The sequence below is a fragment of the Trichosurus vulpecula genome, chromosome 5 (assembly GCF_011100635.1).
Source record: "Trichosurus vulpecula isolate mTriVul1 chromosome 5, mTriVul1.pri, whole genome shotgun sequence".
Lineage (NCBI taxonomy): Eukaryota > Metazoa > Chordata > Mammalia > Diprotodontia > Phalangeridae > Trichosurus > Trichosurus vulpecula.
Window position 1 is genome coordinate 203,709,520 of NC_050577.1, and position 23,313 is coordinate 203,732,832.

At 37.3% G+C, this 23,313-nt stretch overlaps 1 protein-coding gene across 8 annotated transcripts in view; it reads left to right on the top strand.

Annotated features, from left to right (window-relative positions):
- The window catches only part of ERC1 (ELKS/RAB6-interacting/CAST family member 1), a 404,612-nt gene that overhangs the window by 146,094 nt on the left and 235,205 nt on the right, over nt 1–23,313 (top strand). For all 8 annotated transcript variants that reach the window (XM_036761847.1, XM_036761852.1, XM_036761851.1 and 5 more), the window contains one exon: nt 15,668–15,805. In XM_036761847.1, coding sequence (XP_036617742.1) covers nt 15,668–15,805 — 138 coding nt within the window. The remainder of the gene's footprint in view (nt 1–15,667; nt 15,806–23,313) is intronic.

Sequence of the window (23,313 nt, forward strand, 5' to 3'; positions counted from 1 at the left end):
GGTAGGTCAGAGATGCTTGGAAGGCTATGTATCAAGGCAATGAGCACAGAGGTTTTGTCCCCAAAGCCTAAGAGAATTCGTCCCCAAAGCCTAAAGAATTCTCATTCTCATCATCACAACTCCAAGAGACCTGTGATGATGAAGCATGCTACACACCTTCTGATCAGGGTGAAGGAATCAAGGTGCAGAATGACATTTTCAGATATAGGCACTGTGTGGATTTATTTTGGTTGACTGTACTTATTATAAAGGTGGGCTTTTTCTGGGGGAGGTTGGCAGGGGGACACTAACAGTATTAATGCAAAAAAACCCCATTGAAACTTAAAACTGTAGAAAAGAATAAAAGGAAATTTTAGAATAACCACATATGGGGGGGCGGAGCCAAGATGGCAGCTGGTAAGCAGGAACTAATATGAGCTCCGTACCGAGTCCCTCCAAAAACCTATAAAAAATGGCTCTGAACCAATTCTAGAACGGCAGAACCCACAAAACAGCAGAGGGAAGCAGGGCTCCAGCCCAGGACAGCCTGGATGGTCTCTGGGTGAGGTCTATCCCACACGGAGCTGGGAGCTGGGAACGGAGTGGAGCAGAGTCCAGCGTGGGCGGCGTGGACCATCCAGACCAGAAGCCGGGCGGAGGGGGCCCTAGCGCCCTGAATCAGTGAGCTGCAGCAGTTACCAGACTCCTTAACCCACAAACACCAAAGACTGCGGAGAAGGTTAGTGGGAAAAGCTGCGGGAGTAGAAAGAGTTCGAGGTTCGGCTTCCAGCCCCGGGGGCAGCGGAGGTGGGGCAGCTACAGCTGTTGTTACTTCCGGCTCCAGGCCCACCTGGTGGGAGGAATTAAGTGGCGGATCAGAGCAGGAGTGCAACAGCCTGCTGAAGATCTAAGCCCAGTTCGGGTTGGGGGTTGGGTAAGGAGCAGTGCTGGTGTGGCAGAGCTGGCACCTCCCCCCCAAATGTGGAACATAGAACTCTGTGGTCTACAAGCAGTCATACCCCGCTGAAAAACTCAAAGGTCAAGTTAGTTGGCTGGGAATATGGCCAGGCAGCGAAAATGCACCAAGATTCAGTCTCAGACTTTGCATTCTTTCTTTGCTGACAAAGAAGACCAAAACATACAGCCTAAAGAAGTCCATAAAGTGCAAGAGTCTACACCAACGGCCTCCAAGAAAAACATGAACTGGTCCCAGGCCATGGAAGAGCTCAAAAAGGATTTGGAAAAGCAAGTTAGAGAAGTAGAGGAAAAATTGGGAAGAGAAATGAGAAGGATGCAAGAAAACCATGAAAAACAAGTCAATGACTTGCTAAAGGAGACCCAAAAAAATACTGAAAAATACACTGAAGAAAACAACACCTTAAAAAACAGACTAACTCAAATGGCAAAAGAGCTCCAAAAAGCCAATGAGGAGAAGAATGCCTTGAAAGGCAGAATTAGCCAAATGGAAAAGGAGGTCCAAAAGACCACTGAAGAAAATACTACTTTAAAAATTAGATTGGAGCAAGTGGAAGCTAGTGATTTTATGAGAAATCAAGATATTATAAAACAGAACCAAAGGAATGAAAAAATGGAAGATAATGTGAAATATCTCATTGGAAAAACCACTGACCTGGAAAATAGATCCAGGAGAGATAATTTAAAAATTATTGGACTACCAGAAAGCCATGATCAAAAAAAGAGCCTAGATATCATCTTTCAAGAAATTATCAAGGAGAACTGCCCTGATATTCTAGAGCCACAGGGCAAAATAGAAATTGAAAGAATCCATCGATCGCCTCCTCAAGTAGATCCCAAAAAGAAATCTCCCAGGAATATTGTCGCCAAATTCCAGAGCTCCCAGATCAAGGAGAAAATACTGAAAGCAGCCAGAAAGAAATAATTTGAGTATTGTGGAAACCCAATCAGGCTAATACAAGATCTGGCAGCTTCTACATTAAGAGATCGAAGGGCTTGGAATACAATATTCCGGAGGTCAATGGAGCTAGGATTAAAACCTAGAATCACCTACCCAGCAAAACTGAGTATCATGCTCCAAGGCAAAATATGGACTTTCAATAAAATAGAGGACTTTCAAGCTTTCTCAGTGAAAAGACCAGAACTGAATAGAAAATTTGACTTTCAACCACAAGAATCAAGAGAAGCATGAAAAGGTAATCAAGAAAAAGAACAAGAAAAAGAAATTGCAAGGGACTTACTAAAGGTGAACTGTTTTGTTGATATTCCTACATGGAAAGATGATGTGTATGATTCATGAGACCTCAGTATTAGGGTAGCTGAAGGGAATATGCACATATATATTTATGTATATAGATGGGTGAATGTGTATGTATGTATATATCTATGTGTGTATGTATATATATATATATATATATATATATATATATATATATATAGAGAGAGAGAGAGAGAGAGAGAGAGAGAGAGAGAGAGAGAGAGAGAGAGAGGGAGAGGGAGAGAGCAGACACAGGGTGAGTTGAAGATGAAGGGAAGATATCTAAAAGAAATGAAATCAAATTAAGGGATGAGAGAGGAACATACTGAGAGAGGGAGATAAGGAGAGATAGAATGGGATGGATTATCTCCCATAAAGGTGGCAAGAGGAAGCAGTTCTGTGGGAGGAGGGGAGAGGGTGGATGAGGGGGGAATGAGTGAACATTGCTCTCATCAGATTTTGCCTAAGGAGGGAATACCATACATACCCAATTGGGAATCTTACCCCACAGGAAAGAAGAGGGAAGAAGATAAAAAAAAAATGGGGGGATGATGGAGAGGAGGGCAGATGGGGGTGGAGGTAGTCAAAAACAAACACTTTGGAAAGGGGACAGGGTCAAGGGAGAAAATTCAATAAAGGGGGGTGGGTTGGGAAGGAGCAAAATATAGTTAGTCTTTCACAACATGAGTATTGTGGAAGGGTTATACATAATGATATACATGTGGCCCATGTTGAATTGCTTGACTTCTTAGGGAGGGTGGGTGGGAAGGGAAGAGGGGAGAGAATTTGGAACTCAAAGTTTTAAAAACAGATGTTCAAAAACAAACAAAAATGTTTTTGCATGCAACAAGAAAATAAGATACACAGGCAATGGGGTGTAAAAATTTATCTTGCCCTACAAGAAAGGAAGGGAAAAGGGGATGGGAGGGGAGTGGGGTTACAGAGGGGAGCGCTGACTGGGGAACAGGGCAGCCAGAATATATGCCATCTTGGAGTGGGGGGGAGGGTAGAAATGGGGAGAAAATTTGTAATCCAAACTCTTGTGAAAATCAATGCTGCAAACTAAATATGTTAAATAAATTTTAAAAAAATTTTACAAAAAAAAAAGAATAATCACATATAAAAAAAGGACGCTTTGCAACAAATGTGTTGAATTTTTATTTTAAAAAAAGGAAAATGTATGGAGCAGAGATTCAGAATCTCCTATTTACTCATCTTTCATGTTTTTCTTGGTATAAGGGTATGCTCATTTGAGGGGAAGGAATTGTTTGCTAAGTTCAGAACAAAAAAGATTATAGAGATAGTGATTAGATACTTTGATATTTGGAAATCAACTAAAATTTATCTTATCCACCACTGGAGTCCAGCTAATAGGAAAATAATTTATGCATCAGAATGCCCATTTACCTTACAGAAAGCATGTTATTTGGGAAACTGTGCACTTAAACTTTTTTAAAAAAATCTTAGAGTATATATTAGATCAACTGATGACTAATACAACCTTCTGGACATATAAAAAGGGGTGTGTGTGTGTGTGTGTGTGTGTGTGTGTGTGTGTGTGTTTGTGTGTGTATTTGCATCAGTAAGGCAAGATTCATGATATCGATGGTGACCATGAATATGCCTGTATAGTTCGGAATCGCAAAGTAGAAGAGACTTCTGTATAGAAGGCAGAAGAAGTAAAATATTTATTCAGACACTGGAGGATCAAATCCCAGAATCAATAACCCCAATTCGATATAGCAGTCATTGTATGACCAAACCAGTAAGTCTACCTCAATGTAACAGCAAGGAGATTAAAACACAGTATCACAGCAAAGAGCCAAGCCATCCTGTAACCTTCTCTTCTGCTAGGGCCTTCTAGTAAACACTCACTCATGAATCCTGACTGTCTGCTTGCCTACGTCCTCTCATCCCCCAGTTCTGAAAGCCCTTGCAATTCTCAGAGCCCTTATAGTTCTCATTCTGTCTCTCCATCTTTGTGTCTCTTCCAGTTCTCTGTCTCTCGAAGCTCTCTCTCTACTTTGCATCTTCTTCTCCTCTCAGTAGTGCAGCTCTCTAGTCTGCACTCTCTGCAGTTCTCTAGTGTCCACAGCTTTATAGTCTGACCTTACTGGCCACCCACAGGGTATATATACCTCTGTGTAGGCCTAGGGCTTAGCATACTACTTAGCAAATGGGCCTTCCTGTAAATAGGCCTCTCCTAATCAAGCTTCCCTTAACTAGCTCCATCCGAGGCCTGCTGAATGTGTGGGGCAAGATCTTTGATCACATTAGCACCATATTGTGTGTGTGTGTGTGAGTGTGAGTGAGTGATATAACAGAAACTACTTGGGTCCATTGGACCTAAATACCCCTTAAAGTGAATGTATTGCCTTAGTTTGATGGACAGAGAATAAAAAAGAACAAAAGCAGGTGGCTTGGTTGCCTTGCAATGGAATTGGTACCATGTCCCTCCTTTCAAGTGTCGTCCTCTTCGATTTAAATTAGTTTTGCATTAAAATAAATTTATTGTCGTTTTAATAAGTCAGTGTTATGGAAAATATAATTGAGCTTTTGAATCTGAGCTCCATTCAGAAATGCATTTTAAGATCACACTGTTTACTGCTTGATTAATGATAAAACAAAATCTAGCTTGGAGTTTAATTTGCTTATGGTGATGCTATTGACAGTCCTTTCTGGGATTGCCTTTAAATAAACTATATATCTTTCCACTATTTCTATTCAGGGCTTGTTCCATGGTCCTTTATTTTCTGTTCATTAGAGTCTCAGGTTTAGCATAGTCTAACCAGAGAAATGTACATAGAATTGGAATTATTTTTATCTACTCCCATTTGTTAGTCTCGTTGTACTGCTAGATTAAAAGTCAGGAACTTTCTCTCCCCCATCCCTCCCCTTTACATGCTGTTTTGCTGTGGGATTTTGTGTACAAATAGCTTGTTTATTCTATGCATCAATTTGCCCTTTGCTAGAATGGGAAGAATGATGTATATGCTACATTTATGGGGTTTATAAAGCACTTATTTCACAAAAACCAATAGCATGTTTTCTTTGCTTTTTAATTCATAAGGTTATTGAAGTCAGTGAGGTTACATTTGTAAAGGAATTATAGGATTTAGAACCAATTTCTTCATTTTCTAGGTAAGGGAACTGAAGGCCAGAGCTCTGGCCTCCCAGAGGTCACATTTTTACTTTCAGAGCTTGATTTAATCATGCTTTTTTCTCTAGCTCTAGTTTGCCTTATTTTATACTGTAGTTTCAACGTAAAGTTCAGTAACATTTTGTTTAAGTACAGTGTTTGGGGAAAGAAGTTTTTGGTTTAATGTAACTGAGGGTTTGTTAAGAAACTTTTGAAAGTTTCTAAATTTGTTGAAACCTTTCTGAAATCTACTTGTCAAGTATATATCCTCGATTCTGCTTTTTTTGAACAATATCTTTTTTACCCTATTTGTATTTATTTATTTTTAGTTTTCAACATTCATTTCCATAAGATTTGGAGTTCCACATTTTTTCCCTATCTCTCCCTTCACCACACCTCACAATGGCATCTAATTTGATATAGATTCTCCTTATACATTCATATTGAACCTATTTTCACATTAGTCATCTTGTAAAGAAGAATTAGAACCAATGGGAGAAACCACAAGAATGAAGAAACAAAAAAAGAAAAAAAGAGAGAGCAAGCAAATAATATGCTTTACTCAGCATTCAGACTCCATAGTTCTTTTTCTGGATGTGGACAGCATTTTCCATTATGAGTCCCTTGGAGTTATGTTGGATCCTTGCATTGCTAAGCTATTACTGTGTACAGTGTTCTCCTGGTTTTGCTCACTTCACTCAGCATAAGTTCATTCTGAATAATATCTTTTTTAATGAATTTATCCATTTATTTCTTTCTTTTCACTATAGAAGCAGTGAAGGACTCTTGATTAATTAAGAATACAGATTAATTACATTCTAGTTACGTTTCATTGTTTAAAATGGAATTTAAAAAATACATTTAGCTGTGTGTGTGTGTGTGTGTGTGTGTGTGTGTGTGTGTGTTTGTGTATTTACACCCACCCTACCATAATTGTTACTGTGAAAGAATTAAAAGTTTAAGAGACCTTATCAGCTCATAGGAATTTTAAAAATCTTGGAGAAGGAAGACAAGTAAATGTAAAGTTAGATGATTTAATACATTCAAGACACTATTAGAAGAGATATCATGAATCTATTTTGACTTATTACAGGATTTCTTAGGATTAATATTAATGACATAGTCTTAACATTAGAATATTAATAAATGGTAAATTGCAAGAATGTAAAATGTGACATATAATGGAACTGATTTTCAAATAAACCTATTATAACTTATACCAGAGTAGCGTGGTATATTATACAAAAACATTATTTGATTGCTAGGCTCCTTAGTTCTAGTTTTACTATTTCATTGTTCTATGATTATCTTCTAATAATGTGTCATTGTTCAAAGCATGCTTACAATTGCTTTTAGAATTTTTTTCAGAATCTGGGACATATTTGTCATTGCTAAGATTGAGGAGATTCAAAAGAACCCTTTTCCTTTAGTTGAGGAAGGGATTTGATTTTATGTAGAGTCAGTTTTGTGAATAAAGTAGGTGATCAAGCTGGGTAACACAATGTTTGTTCTGAAATTGAGTTGTGACTATCAAGTGCTAGGAGCAGTTTTCCTGTAAGTCATGAAAATATTCTTTGAGGACAGTTCTAGTGTTGGTAGAACAAATGCATAGCCTTCCATGTGACTGCTTTGAAGATCAGCATTCTTTGGGTAGGTGAATTCTGGTATATTTGCTTTAAAATACAAATTCCAAAAGTCTTGTTATGATCTAGTCATTTTATGGGCAGAGATTATATAAATTAGGAGAAAAGTAATTTTGAATGTGAGTAGTTTCTTTTGGTTTGTTTGTGGTAAAGTTAACTTTCCCCCCTTAGTTTGGCTTATGTGATTGTTATTTAATTAAATCAACTTTAATAAGTTTCCTATTTCTGGAAACTATAGTCAAACTCCTTTCAGTAGTGTTGGTTCATGATATTTTTTTTTACTGGTAACTGAGATATGCTGCATTAAAACTTACTTTGCTTGATATAATTTCAGTAAACCTTAACATCCGCCTTCGTTGGCTTTATAATTTAACTTTAGTATGCTTTCTGAATGATGCTGATCTAGTAGATAAGTGTATTTTTTTCAGTAACTGAGTGGTTTTCTTACCCTACTCTTAGGTTATCCTTCTTACCATACTTTCATTGCTATGAAACATCAATAAAACATGTTGTTTCCCAGCATCATTTTTTCCACATTATTCATTTATGAAACTTACCTCAAAATTCCTTTAAAAAAAACCATTTCCTATGAAAAATTTATATTCATTACTCTTAGCTGTGCCTGCTGTGGCTAAAGGCACAAAAAAAAGTTTCATTGCTTTACATGACAGCCCTTCAGATAAGTCCAACTCTAATTTTCCACTCCAAGCTTTTTCTTCTCCACTGTAGTCACCTATAGCTACCTCTTCACTATGTTGGCTATCCTCCTGGATGCCTCCCTGATTGTGTGTGTGTGGGGGGGAGGTGTCTGTGTCTATGTGTGTTTTAATATGTATTTATTTAGTTTTAGTTTTCAACATTCACTTTTGTAAGATTTTGAGTTTTAAATTTTCTCCCCATCCTTTCTTTCCCCTCCCGAAGACAGCATGTAATCTGATATAGGCTATACATGTACTATCATATTTCCACATTGGTCATATTATAAAGAAGTATTAGAACCAAAGGGAAAAACCATAAGAAAGAAAAAAAGAGATTAAAAGAGAGAGAAAATAATATGCTTTGATCTACATTCAGACTCCATAGTTCTTTCTCTGGTGTGGATAGTGTTTTCCATCATGATTCTTTTGGAATTGTTTTAGTTCATTGCATTGCCAAGAAGAGCTAAGTCTATCAATGTTGGTCATTGTACAGTTTTGCTATTACTTTGTACAATGTTTGTCTGGTTCTTCTCACTTGATTCAGCATCAGTTCATGCAAGTCTTTCCAGGTTTTGCTGAAGTCCACCTGCTCATCTTTTTTTTTAATGATCTATATTTTATTGTATTTTTAGGTTTTAAAAAAAATTATTTATTTTTAGTTTTCAACATTCACTTCCATAAGATTTTGAGTTCCAAATTTTCTCCCCATCCTTCCTCTCCCCCCACCTCAAAACGGCATGTAATTTGATACACAGGCTCTACATATTTATTCATATTGAACCTATTTTTCACATTAGTCATCTTGTAAAGAAGAATGAAAACCAATGGGAGAAACCACAAGAAAGAAGAAACAAACAAAAGAAAAAAAAAGAGAGAGAGAGCAAATAATATGCTTCAATCTGCATTCAGACTCTGTAATTCTTTCTATGGATGTGGATAGCATTTTCCTTCATGAGGTTTTTGGACTTGTCTTGGGTCCTTGCATCGCTAGGAAGAAATGTCTATCAAAATTAGTCATCACATATTGTGGCTGTTACTGTGTACAATTTTCTCCTGGTTCTGTTCACTTCATTCAGCATCAGTTTATATAAGTCTTTCCAGGTTTTTCTGAAGTCAGCCTGCTCATCATTTCTTATGTAAATAGTATTCCATTACATTCATATGTCACAATTTGTTCAGCCATTCCCCAGTTGATGGGCATCATCTCAATTTCCAGTTCTTGGCCACCATGAAAAGAGATGCTATAAGTATTTTTGTATATGTGTGTCCTGTTCTCATTTGTATGATCTCTTTGGGATACAGCCTTGGAAGTGATATTGCTGGGTCAAAGGGTATGCATGGTTTTATAGCCCTTTGGGCATAGTTCCAAATTGCTTTCCAGAATGGTTGGGTACCTTCCCAATTCTACCAACAATGCATTAGTGTTCCAATTTTCCCACATCTTCTCCAGCATTTATAATTTTCTGTTTTGTCATGTTAGCCAATCTCATAGGTGTGATGGTTATTTTATTTGTATGTTTCTAATCAGTAGTGATTTAGAACATTTTTTCATATGATTATAGATAGCTTTAATTTCTTCCTCTGAAAACTGCCTGTTCATATCCTTTGACCATTTATCAGTCAGGGAATGACTTGCATTCTTATAAATTTGAGTTAGTTCTCTATATGTTTTAGAAATGAGGCCTTTATCAGAGACACTGATTGTAAAATTTGTTTCCCAGTTTTCTGTTTTCCTTCTAATCTTACATTGGCTTTGTATAAAAACTTCAATTTAATGTATTCTAAATATATAACGCAACTTTGCTAAAGTTATTATTTCAAATAATTTTTTACTTGATTCTCTAGGATTCTCTAAGTATTGCACCATATCATCTGCAAAGAGTGATAGCTTTGTTTCTTCATTGCCTATTCTAATTCCTTCAATTTCTTTTTCTTCTCTTATTGCTAAAGCTAACATTTCCAGTACAATATTGAATAGCAGTGGTGATAATGGACATCTTTGTTTCACCCCTGATTGTATTGGAAATGCTTTTAGCTTATCTTCATTACATATAATGCTTGCTGATGATTTTATATAGATGCTACTTACCATTTTAAGGAAAACTCCATTGATTCCTTTATTCTCTAGTGTTTTCAATAGGAATGGGTTTTGTATTTTTCGAAAGCTTTTCCTGCATCTATTGAGATAATCATATGGTTTCTCTTAGTTTTGTTGTTGATATAGTCAGTTTTGCTGATCATTTTCCTAATATTGAACAGTCCTTCATTCCTGGTATAAATCCTACCTGGTCATAGTGTATTATCCTCGTGATAAATTGCTGTAATCTCTTCGCTAATATTTTATTTAAAATTTTTGCATCTATAGTTATTAGGGAGATTGATCTATAATTTTCTCTCTGTTTTGGCTCTTCCTGGTTTAAGTATCAGCACCATATTTGTATCATAAAAAGAATTTGGCAGGATGCCTTTGCCTATTTTTTGAAATCGTTTGTGCTATAAGAAATGAGGAGCAGATGGACTTCATAATAACCTGGAAAGACTTACATGATCTGATGCTGAGTGAGGGGAGGAGAACATTGTACAAGATTACAGATACATGGTATCTATGATGACTAACTTTGACAGACTTGGCTCTTCTCAGCAATACAAGGTTCTAAGACAGCTCCAAAAGACTCATGATAGAAAAAGCTATCTACATCCAGAGAAAGAATTATGAAGTCTGAATACAGATTGAAGCAAACTATTTGCTCTTTTCCTTTCTTCTTTTTTGGTTTTGTTTTTTCTTTCTCATGGTTCATTCCATTGGTTATAATTCTTCTTTACAACTTGACTGTTGTGTAAATAAGTTTAATATGAAGGTATATGTAGAACCTATATCAGATTATATACCGTCTTGCGGGGGGGGAGAAAGGGGAAGAAAATTTGGAACTCAAAAACTTGTGGAACTGAGTGCTGTAAATAAAAATTTAAAAAAAACTAGAAATGTTAGATTAAAAGAAAACAAAATAGTTTATATACTATTGGAATTAATTGTTCTTTAAATGTTTGGTAGAATTCACTTGTAAATCCATGTGGCCCTGGAGATTTTTTATTAGGGAGCTCATTGATGGCTTGTTCAATTTCTTTTTCTGAAATGGGGTTATTCAGGTATTTTATTTCCTCTTCTGTTGATCTGTGCAATTTCTATTTTTTAAATATTCATCATTTCATTTAAGATTGTCAGATTTATTGGCATACAGTTGGGCCAAATAGCTCCTAATTATTGTTTAAATTTCCTCTTCATTGTTGGTGAATTCATTCTTTTTATGATACTGGCAATTTGGTTTTCTTCTTTTTTTTTTAAATCAAATTAACAAAGATTTTTCTGTTTTTTTGTTTTTTTTAAATAAGTCCAGCCCTTGATTTTATTTATTAATTCAATAATGTTCTCAATTTTGATTTTATTAATCTCTCCTTTGATTTTCAGAATTTCCAATATGGTATTTAATTGGGAATTTTAAATTTGTTCTTTTTCTAGCTTTTTTAGTATGCCCAATTCATTGATCTTCTCTTTATTTTATTCGTATAAGCATTTAGAGATATAAATTTTTTCTTAAGAACTGCTTTGGCTGTGTCTCATGAGTTTGGTATGCTGTCTCATTATTGTCATTGTCTTGGATGAAGTTATTAATCGTTTCTATGATTTGCTCTTTGATCCACTCAAGAATGGATTGTTTAGTTACATGTAATTTTTATTGTATCATGATCTGAAAAGAATACATTTAATATTTCTGCCTTTCTGCATTGGATTGTGAGGTTTTTATGCCCTAGTAGGTGGTCAGTTTTTGTGTAAGTTCCATGTACTGCTGAGAAAAAGGTACATTCCCTTTTCTCCCCATTCAGTTTTCTCCAGAGGTCAACCATATCTAACTTTTCTAAGATTTTATTCACCTCCTTAACTTCTTTCTTGTTTATTTTGTGGTTAGATTTATTTAGTTCTGAGAGGGGGAGGTTGAGGTCTCCTACTAGTATAGTTTTGCTGTCTATTTCTTCATGTAAGTCACTTCTCCTCTAAGAATCTGGTGCATATATGTGTAGTATTATTATTGCTTCGTTCCCTATGGTACCTTTTAGCAGAACGTAGTTTTCTTCCTTATTTCTTATAATTAGATCTATTTTTGCTTTTGCTTTGTCTGAAATCAGGATTTCTACCCCTGCTTTTTTTACTTCAGCTGAAGCATAATATATTCTGCTCCAGCCATTTACCTTTTCTCTGTATGTGTGTCTCTGCTTCAGATGTTTCTTGCAAACAAAATATTATAAGATTATGGTGTTTAATCCACTCAGCTGTCCAATTCCATTTTATGGGAGATTTCATCCCATTCACTTTTGAAAAAAAAATATATATATAAAAATTTATTTTCAGTTTTCAACATTCACTTCCACAAGATTTTGAATTCCAAATTTCTCCCCATCTTTCCCCTCCTCTCACCCCAGGACAGCATGCATTTTGATTACCTCTTGCTCCAATCTGCTCTCCCATCTATTACCCCTCTCCCCCTTTTCTTATCCCCTTCCTTCTATTTTCCTGTAGGGCAAGATAGATTTCTATACCCCATTGCCTGTACATCTTATTTCCCAGTTGCATGTAAAAACAATTTTTAACATTCATTTTTAAAGCCTTGTGTTCCACACTCTCTCCCTTCCTCCCTCCCTATCCACCCTCATTGAGAAAGCAAGCAATTAGATATAGGTTATTGTTACGGGCTCCCGAAGCCTCGCAACTATGCTCGGGGTTCCCCCCAAGCCCCAGGCCTTTGCCTAAGCAAAGGACCTGATCTCGCGGACAATGAGTGGGGCAGGAGCCGAAAGATGGTGAAGGACTCCGAATTTTATTTCAGCAAGCAGCACCTTTATATCTTTAGTGATGCAGGTACATCCTTTGGTTACGTGGGTGAAGGACAGGTAAAACTCAATACACCTGGGTACTAGGACCGCCCCAACTCCGCTTACTCTCCTCCAGGCAAAGAACCGGAAGCTCCACGTGCTCTGGCAAGCCCAGACAGAGAGCCGGAAGTTCCAGGTGGTCAGGCAGGTCCGGGCAAAGACCTGGAATTGCTAGGGAGGCAACAAAGGCGAGACCCCTCCTCCTGACTCCACCCACATCTCAAAGCCCCGAGTCTATCTCAGCAGGCCCCTGGGCCTGGAGGTCCGAGGAGGACAGGGCTCGGCTCTAACTTGGCCCGGAACAGGTTATACATGTGCAGTCATGCAAATTACTTCCATTAACAGTTATGTTACCTATATTACCTCTATTTTGTCTTGCCCTCCATCTATTCTGTTCTCTCCTTTGAGCTGTCCCTCCACAAAAGTGTTTGCTTCTGATTGCCCCTTCCCCCAATCTGTCGTCCCTTCTGTTATCTCCCCTTTTTATCCCCTTCTTCCCTGCTTTCCTGTAGGGCAAGATAGATTTCCATACCCAGTTGAGTTGTGTATGTTATTGCTTCTTTAAGCCAAATCTGATGAGAGTAAGGTTCATTTATTCTCTTTAACTTCCCCCCTCTTCCCCTACATTGTAAAATCTCTTTCTTGCCTCTTTTATGTGAGATGGTTTACTACATTCTACCACTCCCTTTCTCTTTCTTCCAGAACATTCCTCTCATCTCTTAATTTTATTTTGTAGATATTCAGCTCACCCTGTGCCCTCTGTCTACACACACACACACACACACACACACACACACACACACACACACACACACATATTTGTACATTTGTGTGTATGAGAGAGAGAGAGTGTGTGTGTGTGTGTGTGTGTGTGTGTGTGTATGTATACATACATACATACTGTTGACCTGAAAAGTTTGGTTAAAGGAGGCAAACAGACTGGGTGATAGAAAAATTTCTATTACTTAGGTATTTATGCATTTATTCCCTTAAGCTTAGCAGACAGACATACATGCATGGGATTGAGTCAGAGAAAGTCTGACTGCCTGAACAAAGAAATGAGAAAACTTATATACATTTTTCCTAGTCCCGATTTAGCATGCCTGTATTATGTCACTTTTATGACCCCCATGTATGTTTAACCATGATATAAGACAAGGATTTTCCTTAATGGGTTGTAAAATAGGTTGTAAATACAATAAGATAAGAGTGTTGACAAGGGTCAGTTGAAACTACAACCCAGCGTTTCTGTGCTTAATTTACCATTAACATTCCATAACATAGTGTATGCCCATAAAATATTAAGCGAGGTAGTTTCTCCGAATTAGGGTCTCATCATTTAATGTTTAACTTGGGAAAGAATGTTCTCAGGTCAGCCTGATCTGGCCTTGTTGACAGAGGAAAAAGGTATTCTCCGAGCAAACTTCAGAGAAGTTTTTCTATGTAGGAATGTAAACAGTTCAACCTTAGTAAGTCCCTTATGGCTTTTCTTTCCTGTGTACCTTTTCATGTTTCTCTTGATTCTTATAATTAAAAGTCAAATTTTCTATTCAGCTCTGGTCTTTTCAACAAGAATGCTCAGAAGTCCTCTATTTCATTGAAATTCCGTTTTTTTCCCCTGAAATATTACACTCAGTTTTGCTGGTGGCTTTAATCCTATCTCCTTTGACTTCTGGAATATCATATTCCAAGCCCTCTGATCCCTTAGTGTAGAAGATGCTAAATCTTGTGTTATCCTGATTGTGTTTCCACAATACTGAATTACTTCATTCTGGCCATTTGTGGTATTTTCTCCCTGATCTGGGAACTCTGGATTTTGTATACAATATTCCTAGGAGTTTTCCTTTTGGGGTCTCTTTTAGGAGGTGATTGGTAGATTCTTTCCATTTCTATTTTACCCTCTGGTTCTAGAATATCAGGGCAGTTTTCCTTGCTAATTTATTGAAAGATTATGTCTAGGCTCTTTTTTTTTGATCATGGTTTTCAGGTAGTGCAGTAGTTTTTAAATTTTCACTCCTGGATCTATTTTCCAGGTCAGTTGTTTTTCCACTGAGATATTTTGCAATGTCTTCTATTTTTTCATTCTTTTGGCTTTGTTTTATAATTTCTCATAAAGTCATTAGCTTCCATTTGCTCCATTCTAATTTTTAAGGAATTATCTTCATCGGTGAACTTTTGGACCTCCTTTTCCATTTGGACAATTCTTTTTTTTTTTGCTTTTTGGCAGGGCAATTGGGGTTAAGTGACTTGCCCAAGGTCACACAGCGCAATTCTGCTTTTCAAGGCATTCTTCTCCTCATTGGCTTTTTGGAGCTCTTTTGCCATTTGGGTTAGACCTCAAAACCAATGCATTTGTGAAGACCACAACTGTTACTTAACTTTTTCACACAGATTTGTTAATTTATGCACATAACTTCTGATTGTGTTCCTGTCCTTCAGCCTTTCTTAGCTACATACTTTAATCTCATTAACCTGAATAGGTCCTTTGGAAGTCGGCCATTGACTTGCCTCTCACCTTGGGGAAATTGCTTAAATTTTCTGTTTAGCTTTCACATCTTTTTGAAGAAGTATACTCTCACTAATGGCATGCAAATAAATTGAGATAATGTATTGAAAGCGTCAAAAAAGGCAATATATAAATCTACGTTATTTATTAAGAACATTTTCTGGTATTTAGCTATTTTTGTTTCATATAGTTGTTACATTCTTCCTGTGTAGGAACATTTTTTGTCATCTTTGAGGTCTTTAAATACTGTGATCACACATCACCAAATTCTTTAGGCTGATTTTCTTCCTGTTTTCATTTCCATTGTTTTTCTTTGCATTTTCTCTCCATCGTGGCCCAGAATTGTATTTAATTGCAGCTTTGAAATTCTGGGGGCTGAGGGGCGCATTTGGATTGTGTGTAAAGAACAGAGGCCTCATATTTGTGTCATCCTGCTTTCAAAATGCCCCATAGGAAACTAGAGGCAGAGCTCTGAGCAACTTAAATTGGTTCTTCCTTGCATCTACTTTTCTCAGTTGGCTTTCCTTTGGGCCCTCCTTATAGATCGAAAATCTTCAAGAACAACTTAGAGATAAAGAGAAACAGATGAGCAATTTGAAGGAGCGAGTCAAATCTCTACAGGCTGATACCACCAATACTGACACTGCATTGACTACTCTCGAAGAAGCTCTTTCAGAGAAGGTGAGTGATAAATCCTATGTCCCTTTTGCTGTACTATTATTTGCTAGCTGTCTTTAGGGATAGGATTTGGTGCTGAATAGCATTTTGAAAATAAAGGGGAGTAAATAAAGGATAAGAATGCTCCTCAGGGTGCTTTGTGATGATAACTGGCATTGGAAAGTAGGCAGAAGTTTATAAATCTTGTGTGGGTAGAAAGACCCTCACCAATTAAAAGTTAATAAGGAGCCATCTCAGGATGGGAACAGAAATAAATTTTATTCAGTTCTCAAGAATTGGGCATTCCCCATTAGAACAAATCCAGCAAGGAAGGCGCTTTACAAGGGGCAAAGCACCCATAATTATACCTAACACAAGAGAATTCCTGCCCACCTCTGACCCTTCTCACCATTGGCTGGGAGGTGAGCTTACAATCTGAGCATGAAAGCTAGACAAAGAACCGGGAAATCGAGGCACAGAAACTCCAATTCCTATTCCCTTAGTTAATGATTATAACTAAGGTGACATCTATGAATCTAAAAAAGGAGACTAGGATAAGGGGAGGGGGAGACCCTCTCCATTCTTTTATAGTACTTTTACAGTAAAGGAAAGCAGATCACAGTGACCCTATCCTTACTGAGCAAATTTTTAAACCAGAACCAGAAGAAAGAACAAAAAGTTTCAGGGTAGACTTTCCCAGAGGCTGAGCCATCAGACTCTCATGGCCTCAGAATTTTTTTTTTTTACTTCCCTACTTCTTGATTTTTGAACATTTCTTAGTATAGATACAGGTATATATTTATACATATCTTCCCTGTGAAGTCTTCACATTTTATTTACCTCACACAATCCCCCTACTTCCTGATAATCTTCACACACCATTGTTGATATGTATTATCCACCCATATATCTTCTTCATTCATCACACCTTTATACCACATTTTCTTTCCCATCATGCTGGTATCCCCATTACCCTTTTTAATAAATATGGGAAGGATTGATCAACATATTGACAAATCAAAGGGGGCAGTCCCCTTTATAAGTACAAATACAGAGACCCAAGAGAAAACTATAATACAATTATTCCTTTAAATTTCAGAAGTCTCTTCCATACAGCTATCTGGCAAGGAGCATCAGCAAAGTCTTCTGGGCCTTGGTTGTTTCAGCCACTTCCACAGCTTCTTCTTGTAGGAACCGACTTTTTGTCCATTCTCCTACAAAAGTTACCTTAGCACAATTTTAAGTTACAAATTCAAAATTGAAACCTTAGCCAGTTGCCATATTTAAGAAATTCACATCAGAACCCAAATTCTCATACTTTACATTGACTCATTATTAATTTCCCCACCAGGAGGATAAGACCTCAGTACATACATAAATACATTAAATAACCATCTTTTTAAAAGAATAGTACATATAAATCTCAACCTTTTAGTTCTGCCATGTTTCTTTAATGGCATTACAAAATAAGCCACAAACCATTGTTATTTTAATATTATTATTTGTAACAAAACCTTAGAGAAGCTTGATATTAACCAAATAACAAAATAATATTCTCACAAGCCCTTGACCTAACAATAGTTCCCATACCACTACCAAAAATGTAAACTAACCTCACTTATACAGGGCCACACACAGAAACACTAGTCCCAGGCCCGTGGTAACCTAAGATGTTCCATAATCAATTATTTTAATAGATTTGTTACTGTACTTACAAAACCTTCTGATTATAGAAATTTGCCACCAAGAGGGTAGGGACTTAGAGTAAGGGGACCATATTTTCCCTAGCTTCCTATCAACTCCAGGCAGAGGTTGTGTCAAACTGCAAGCTGCATTGAGCCAGACCTAGTCTGCCAGGTTTCAGTTAAGGGGATCAAGTCAAGAGGATCCCACCTCAGCACATGCTGAAAAGTTGCCCTCTCAACTTTGCCAAGAAATCATACCTCCAGCTTGTGCCTGCCCTCCCACAGGGCTGCTTGCATCCTGGGTCAGCCTTCCTTGATACTTACACTTGGAGTAAGACTGAGAAAAACAGTCAGTTAACAGTCCCATTAAGTCTTTGAATAGCAAGTTCCAATAATCGATTTAGGATATGCCAGTGATCTCACATTGCTTAAGGAACATCCTTAAAGCTATCTCTAAATAGCTTGCATGTATTTCCTCCCTTGTTCATAAAATCTTCCCATTAAGATCATAAGTTATTGCTCTAACACATTTGCATCAGTTTCTCCTCTGTTTTTCTATTCTTCTCTAATTATGCCTGATCTGAAGGAATTGAACCATATAACTTTATCTTTATGTTTTAGATGATGGAATGAATTCAAATCCACATTTAACTTTTCCCATCAATACAAAAATATTCTACAACTTATCTCTCTTAGAGAGACTTACATAGAAATTCTTTTCCCTAAACTGAAGAAGTCTCTGATTTAGTTCCAGTGATTAATTACTGGTAATTAATTACCATCTGTAGTAACACCTAATTGCTCTTACACCACTTTAAAACATTTAACCTTATCCTACATGGATACAATATAACGTAAAATCCCAGCCTTAATCTATGGGATAATGTTTTAGCATTACATTTGTATCTTTTTCCTTTTATCTAGCTAGTCCCATTAATATTTAAAAAAATGTTATCCTTCACATGACTATACAAGAGTATCAATTTACCCAATGATTTGACTAAAAACAACAAGATTTCATATTTTTTGCATTAATCAAATTTTTAATTTCCCCCCATAAAACCTTCTAGGTCTTTGGGTATCACAACTTCACATAATAGCATTTTCTGACAAATACCTTTTCCTTTTAAAGCTTTATCAGGACCTCACAATCAAATTTTAATTTTTAAAATAATGTCCTCAAAACCAATTACTAAAAATTAGTCCTACTGATTTTAAAAGCCAGCTTCAGAGGTCAGCTAGTTTCCGACCCCACTTTTCTCTCTCTTTCAGTAAAACTTCCAGGCTTTCCCAACTTATTGTACAAATAGGGATCCCAGTAACTGCTACTACAAAAATTGGAAGTTTATAGATTCTTAAATTAAACTCCTTTAAAAGACATGGTCAAATAAAATGACTTAACAGTTTCCTAATCCCTTCATTATATTAACAGTACAATTGTCAACCTAAGAACACTTGGAGAATTTGCCTCTCTAACAACACAGATGATACAGTTGTTTTCCAAACAATATAACAAAATTTTTAGAAATACAATACCATAAACAGATGTCATGTATTTAAACATTTTAAAACCATAATTAATTAATTACCAGTCTGGCTGGATGTGTTTCCACCTTCATCTTATCACCATTGACATAAACTTCACATCTGAGAAAATCCACATATGAAGCAATTATATTTAATTTAAACGTTTGTTTTTGCCAATCAGTATACCAAATACTTTTACAGTTATGTGATTCCCATATTATTTCTAGGAGTGAATTCTACCCTCATCCCCTCACTGAACAGTGAATTAACTTTCTTAGGGCCACACAATTCTAATAACCCTGGCCCTTAAAAAAATTGTTGTCCACAATTTCATATATTTCCTTAATTTTTCAGTTCCCCATTCATGTCCACATTTTCTTGCAAAAGTTTTACAAACAATTTTGAATCACCTGTTATAACCAGATCAGTTTAAAGTGACATACTGGACCAATATTCATATTAAATTTAACAGAACCTACTCACAGATATAGTCCAAAGGGTAGGTGGACATAATCCCTTCTATCTCTCTATAACTTCATCTGTTGGATTTTTAACTCAGGCTATCAAGCCTTTTACTCTAAGATGCTTGCTCAAGATTTTAATTTACTCAACTTCCACTTTTATCACAGTCTCTCCTTTGCTTTTCCCATAAACTTGAGTGACAAACAGTAAAATGAACTCTAATTTCTCTTAAGCATTGAATTAGGAATGCTACATCTTCGCTTTTCAAATTTAGTTCAATTCTTTTCTGGTTGGGTCCCATTACACAAAAACTTTTCTCCTTTATGTAGGCAGAAAAAGGGTTACAATACTTGTCTAGCCTGCCTCCCTTTGATCTGAGGGAGAAGTTCCCCCCTCTTCTTTCTTCCTTTTTTTCTCTATCCAAAGCCCTGAAAACTCGGTCCAACACTTCTCAGGCTTTCTTCCTCACATACCCCGTTTTCTCCCTGTTTTCAACATAAAACAATCTCCCCCCCCCCCCAACAAGTAGACTTTAACTTGTGGGTATTTCTCCTTACAATGGTAAACTTTAACCAGACCACGGACACGTAGAACAAAACTGAATTGCCTGCTGTGCTCCCCCTCACTCCTTCCCACTGATGAAAATACCCAACCTGTTTCCTCAGGAATGCCAGTGGGATAGGGAGGGGCAAGGGGGAATTGACTGACCGCTCTGGCGCCGCCATTCCTGCTGTTGCTGCTGCTGACAGGCTACACTCACTCATTCACACAGACACAGAAACATATACAGGTAGGTACAGAAATCCAAAAGCTTTTTCCCTAAAGGACTATCTACTGGTATACCTAGAAATCCTCACTCCGAAATAGTAGACTTTGATTAATTTTTCCCCATTCCGATTTAGATGAGGTCTGTCACCAGAGCCTCCGAGTCAGTGACTCTCGAAACCACAGAAGATGGTCACCCAGCTTCTCCCAGTTACCTGGGGGGTGGGGTCATGTGGCGGCACCCAATCTAATTAAAACCCTTGGGCCCGCAAGCTCTTGCCCTCCCCTGCTGGGTTATATGCACATAACTTCTTGTGACTGATTTCTCTCTCCACTGGCCAGAGTTTCACTTGGGGGATTTTTATTTTAGAATCGGAGCCCTTTGGTTTCTGTTCCCCTGAGTCTCTCGCTCTTTGGGACTTTGCCCAGCCAAAGCAGAAATATCCGAACAGTTCCAGAGACTATCAGAGAAATCTCCAAGTGTGCAACAGTCTCAGAGCCAATCAGGAGTCTCACTTACAAAATGGGCAGATCCTGGGACGAGCCCCCAAAACTGTGTGGGAAAAAAGACCCTCACCAATTAAAAGTTAATAAGGAACCATCTCAGGAAGGGAACAGAAATAAATTTTATTCAGTTCTCAAGAATTGGGCATTCCCCATTAGAACAAATCCAGCAAGGGAGGCACTTTACAAGGGGCAAAGCACCCATAATTATACCTAACACAAGAGAATTCCTGCCCACCTCTGACCCTTCTCACCATTGGCTGGGAGGTGAGCTTACAATCTGAGCATGAAAGCTAGACAAAGAACTGGGAAATTGAGGCACAGAAACTCCAATTCCTATTCCCTTAGTTAATGATTACAACTAAGGTGACATCTATAAATCTAAAAAAGGAGACTAGGATAAGGGGAGGGGGAGACCCTCTCCATTCTTTTATAGTACTTTTACAGTAAAGGAAAGCAGATCACAGTGACCCTTTTTTTACTTCCCTATTTCTTGATTTTTAAACATTTCTCAGTATAGATATAGATATATATTTATACATATCTCCCCTGTGAAGTCTTCACATTTTATTTACCTCACACAATCTTTTTTGCCTTTTATTCACCAAGAAGAAACATTATCAATTCAAACATATGGGGGAAAGTGAATAGTAGGAAATTAATACTCAAGATAAGTAAGACCATAATTAGAAAGCACCTAGGTGTTCTTGATAAGTTCAAGTCACCAGATACAGCTGAACTGTATCCACCATAAGAGGTAGCAGATGTGATTATTAAAACAAATGATTTCTGTGATATTTTGAAAGATTGTGGAGAATAAGAGAGTTTTGCAGCACTGGACAAAGGCAAATACTTTTTGCATTAAAAAAGTAGACACTTGAGGCCAAGTCAAGCAGGGGGAATTAACCCTTCTTTACCCCTCCCTTCTATAGAAGCCATTCTTGATTCTTTTACTTGAGAAAAGTGGTATAAACCCTCTTTTCAGCCTAAACCAAACTTGAAGAAATGGAATGTCTAGTCTAAAGACTTATTTCTCACTTTCTTATTCCATGGAAAAGTTGGAGTAGAGGTGGGGTAGGTAGAAACCTGACTCTTCCAGGATGCATTTAGGCAGCTACACATCATCCTGAGAAATGGTAGAAAGGGAATGGGGGTGGAGAAAAAACTTGATTCTTAGGTGGGGTGGCTTTTCAGCTAAGATGAGGGCTCACCCCCTTACCCCCCCCCCCCCCACTTGTAGCCTTGGCCCATCCTCTGTGCTGTGTTATCAACTCATTAGCCTCTGGCTTCCTCCCTGGGAATCCCATCAGGTGATCCATTCCCTGTCAGGGTTTCCCTTATCTAATGGCACATCTAGGCCACAAGCCTGTAGGATTAGGATTCCTCCCCTCTATATAGACTCACTGCCCCTGTCCCTAACTGTGAATATCTTGGCAGCCATGGCTGTTTTAATGGGAGTCTAAATCAATGTGTATACTTGAAAAAAAAAAGAATGTAGAAGAGGGGCCAGTTTGTAAAACTGTAGTCTAATGAAGTTGACCTTGGTTCAAGGTAAGCTCAAATGTACTATTACAGGAATGGTTATTTCCTTCTTTGTGTAAAGTTGGAGCATTTAATTAAAAAAACAACAACAACAACAACATAGTGGCTGGGGGTGTGTGATAAAGAATAATTCATGAACATCTAGAAAAGGAAACAATGATTGCAAAGAGCTGGCTCTTTGCATCCCAGACTAATCTCATTCCCTTCTTGAGCAGGGTTACTATACTGATTTCATCAAAAGATATTATTGAATCTCTTATGATTTTCTTGTAGAAAAGATGGGTATTTGTGGGATAGTCAGTAGTAATGTTAAGTGTATTCATAACTTGTTGAATAAATAGACCAAAGGAATAGTCATTATTAGGTCAACATCGTCTTGATAATTCTTTAATGAGAGTATCCTTGACCCTATTTTGTTAAAAAATTTTTAATCAGTGATTTACACAAAGTCCAGTGTGTCATGCTTATCAGATTTGGAGAGACACAAAGCTAAAGGGGCATAAATAACATATTAGATGTTAATATATCTTAAAATATCTTGGTAAGTTTGACATCTAATAAGGTAATATTTAATAGAGGTTGTAAAATCTTGGGTAAAAAAGGTCAACATTACAATATTGGATTGCAGAAATTTGGCTAGACGGCAGTCTGTCTGAAAAGATTTCTGGGCTTACTGGAATTCATGTTCAGTATTCCAGTACAGGTTGGACTAAATGACCTCTGAAGTGTGTTCTAAATCTGAGATTCTATGGTTCTGTGAAATCCTGAGGGTTATAACAGAAGAGAATATTCAGTACTCTTCTTGCTGGCATGCATATTATGGGAAGAGAGAAAATCCTTTGACAAGTTTCCAATTTCAGCAGCTGCAATTAGAAAAGACAGATTTCATATCTGGAGACAATTGCAAGATTTTCCAGGTAGCCAGATACTCTGTCACCAGTTCTGGGGATTTTGTCCTCTTTGAAATTTGATATACTTTAGCCATGTAGATTTTTAGAATATCATGGCAGTTGTTGAGTTGTTTCAGTCATGTCTGAGCCTTCATGA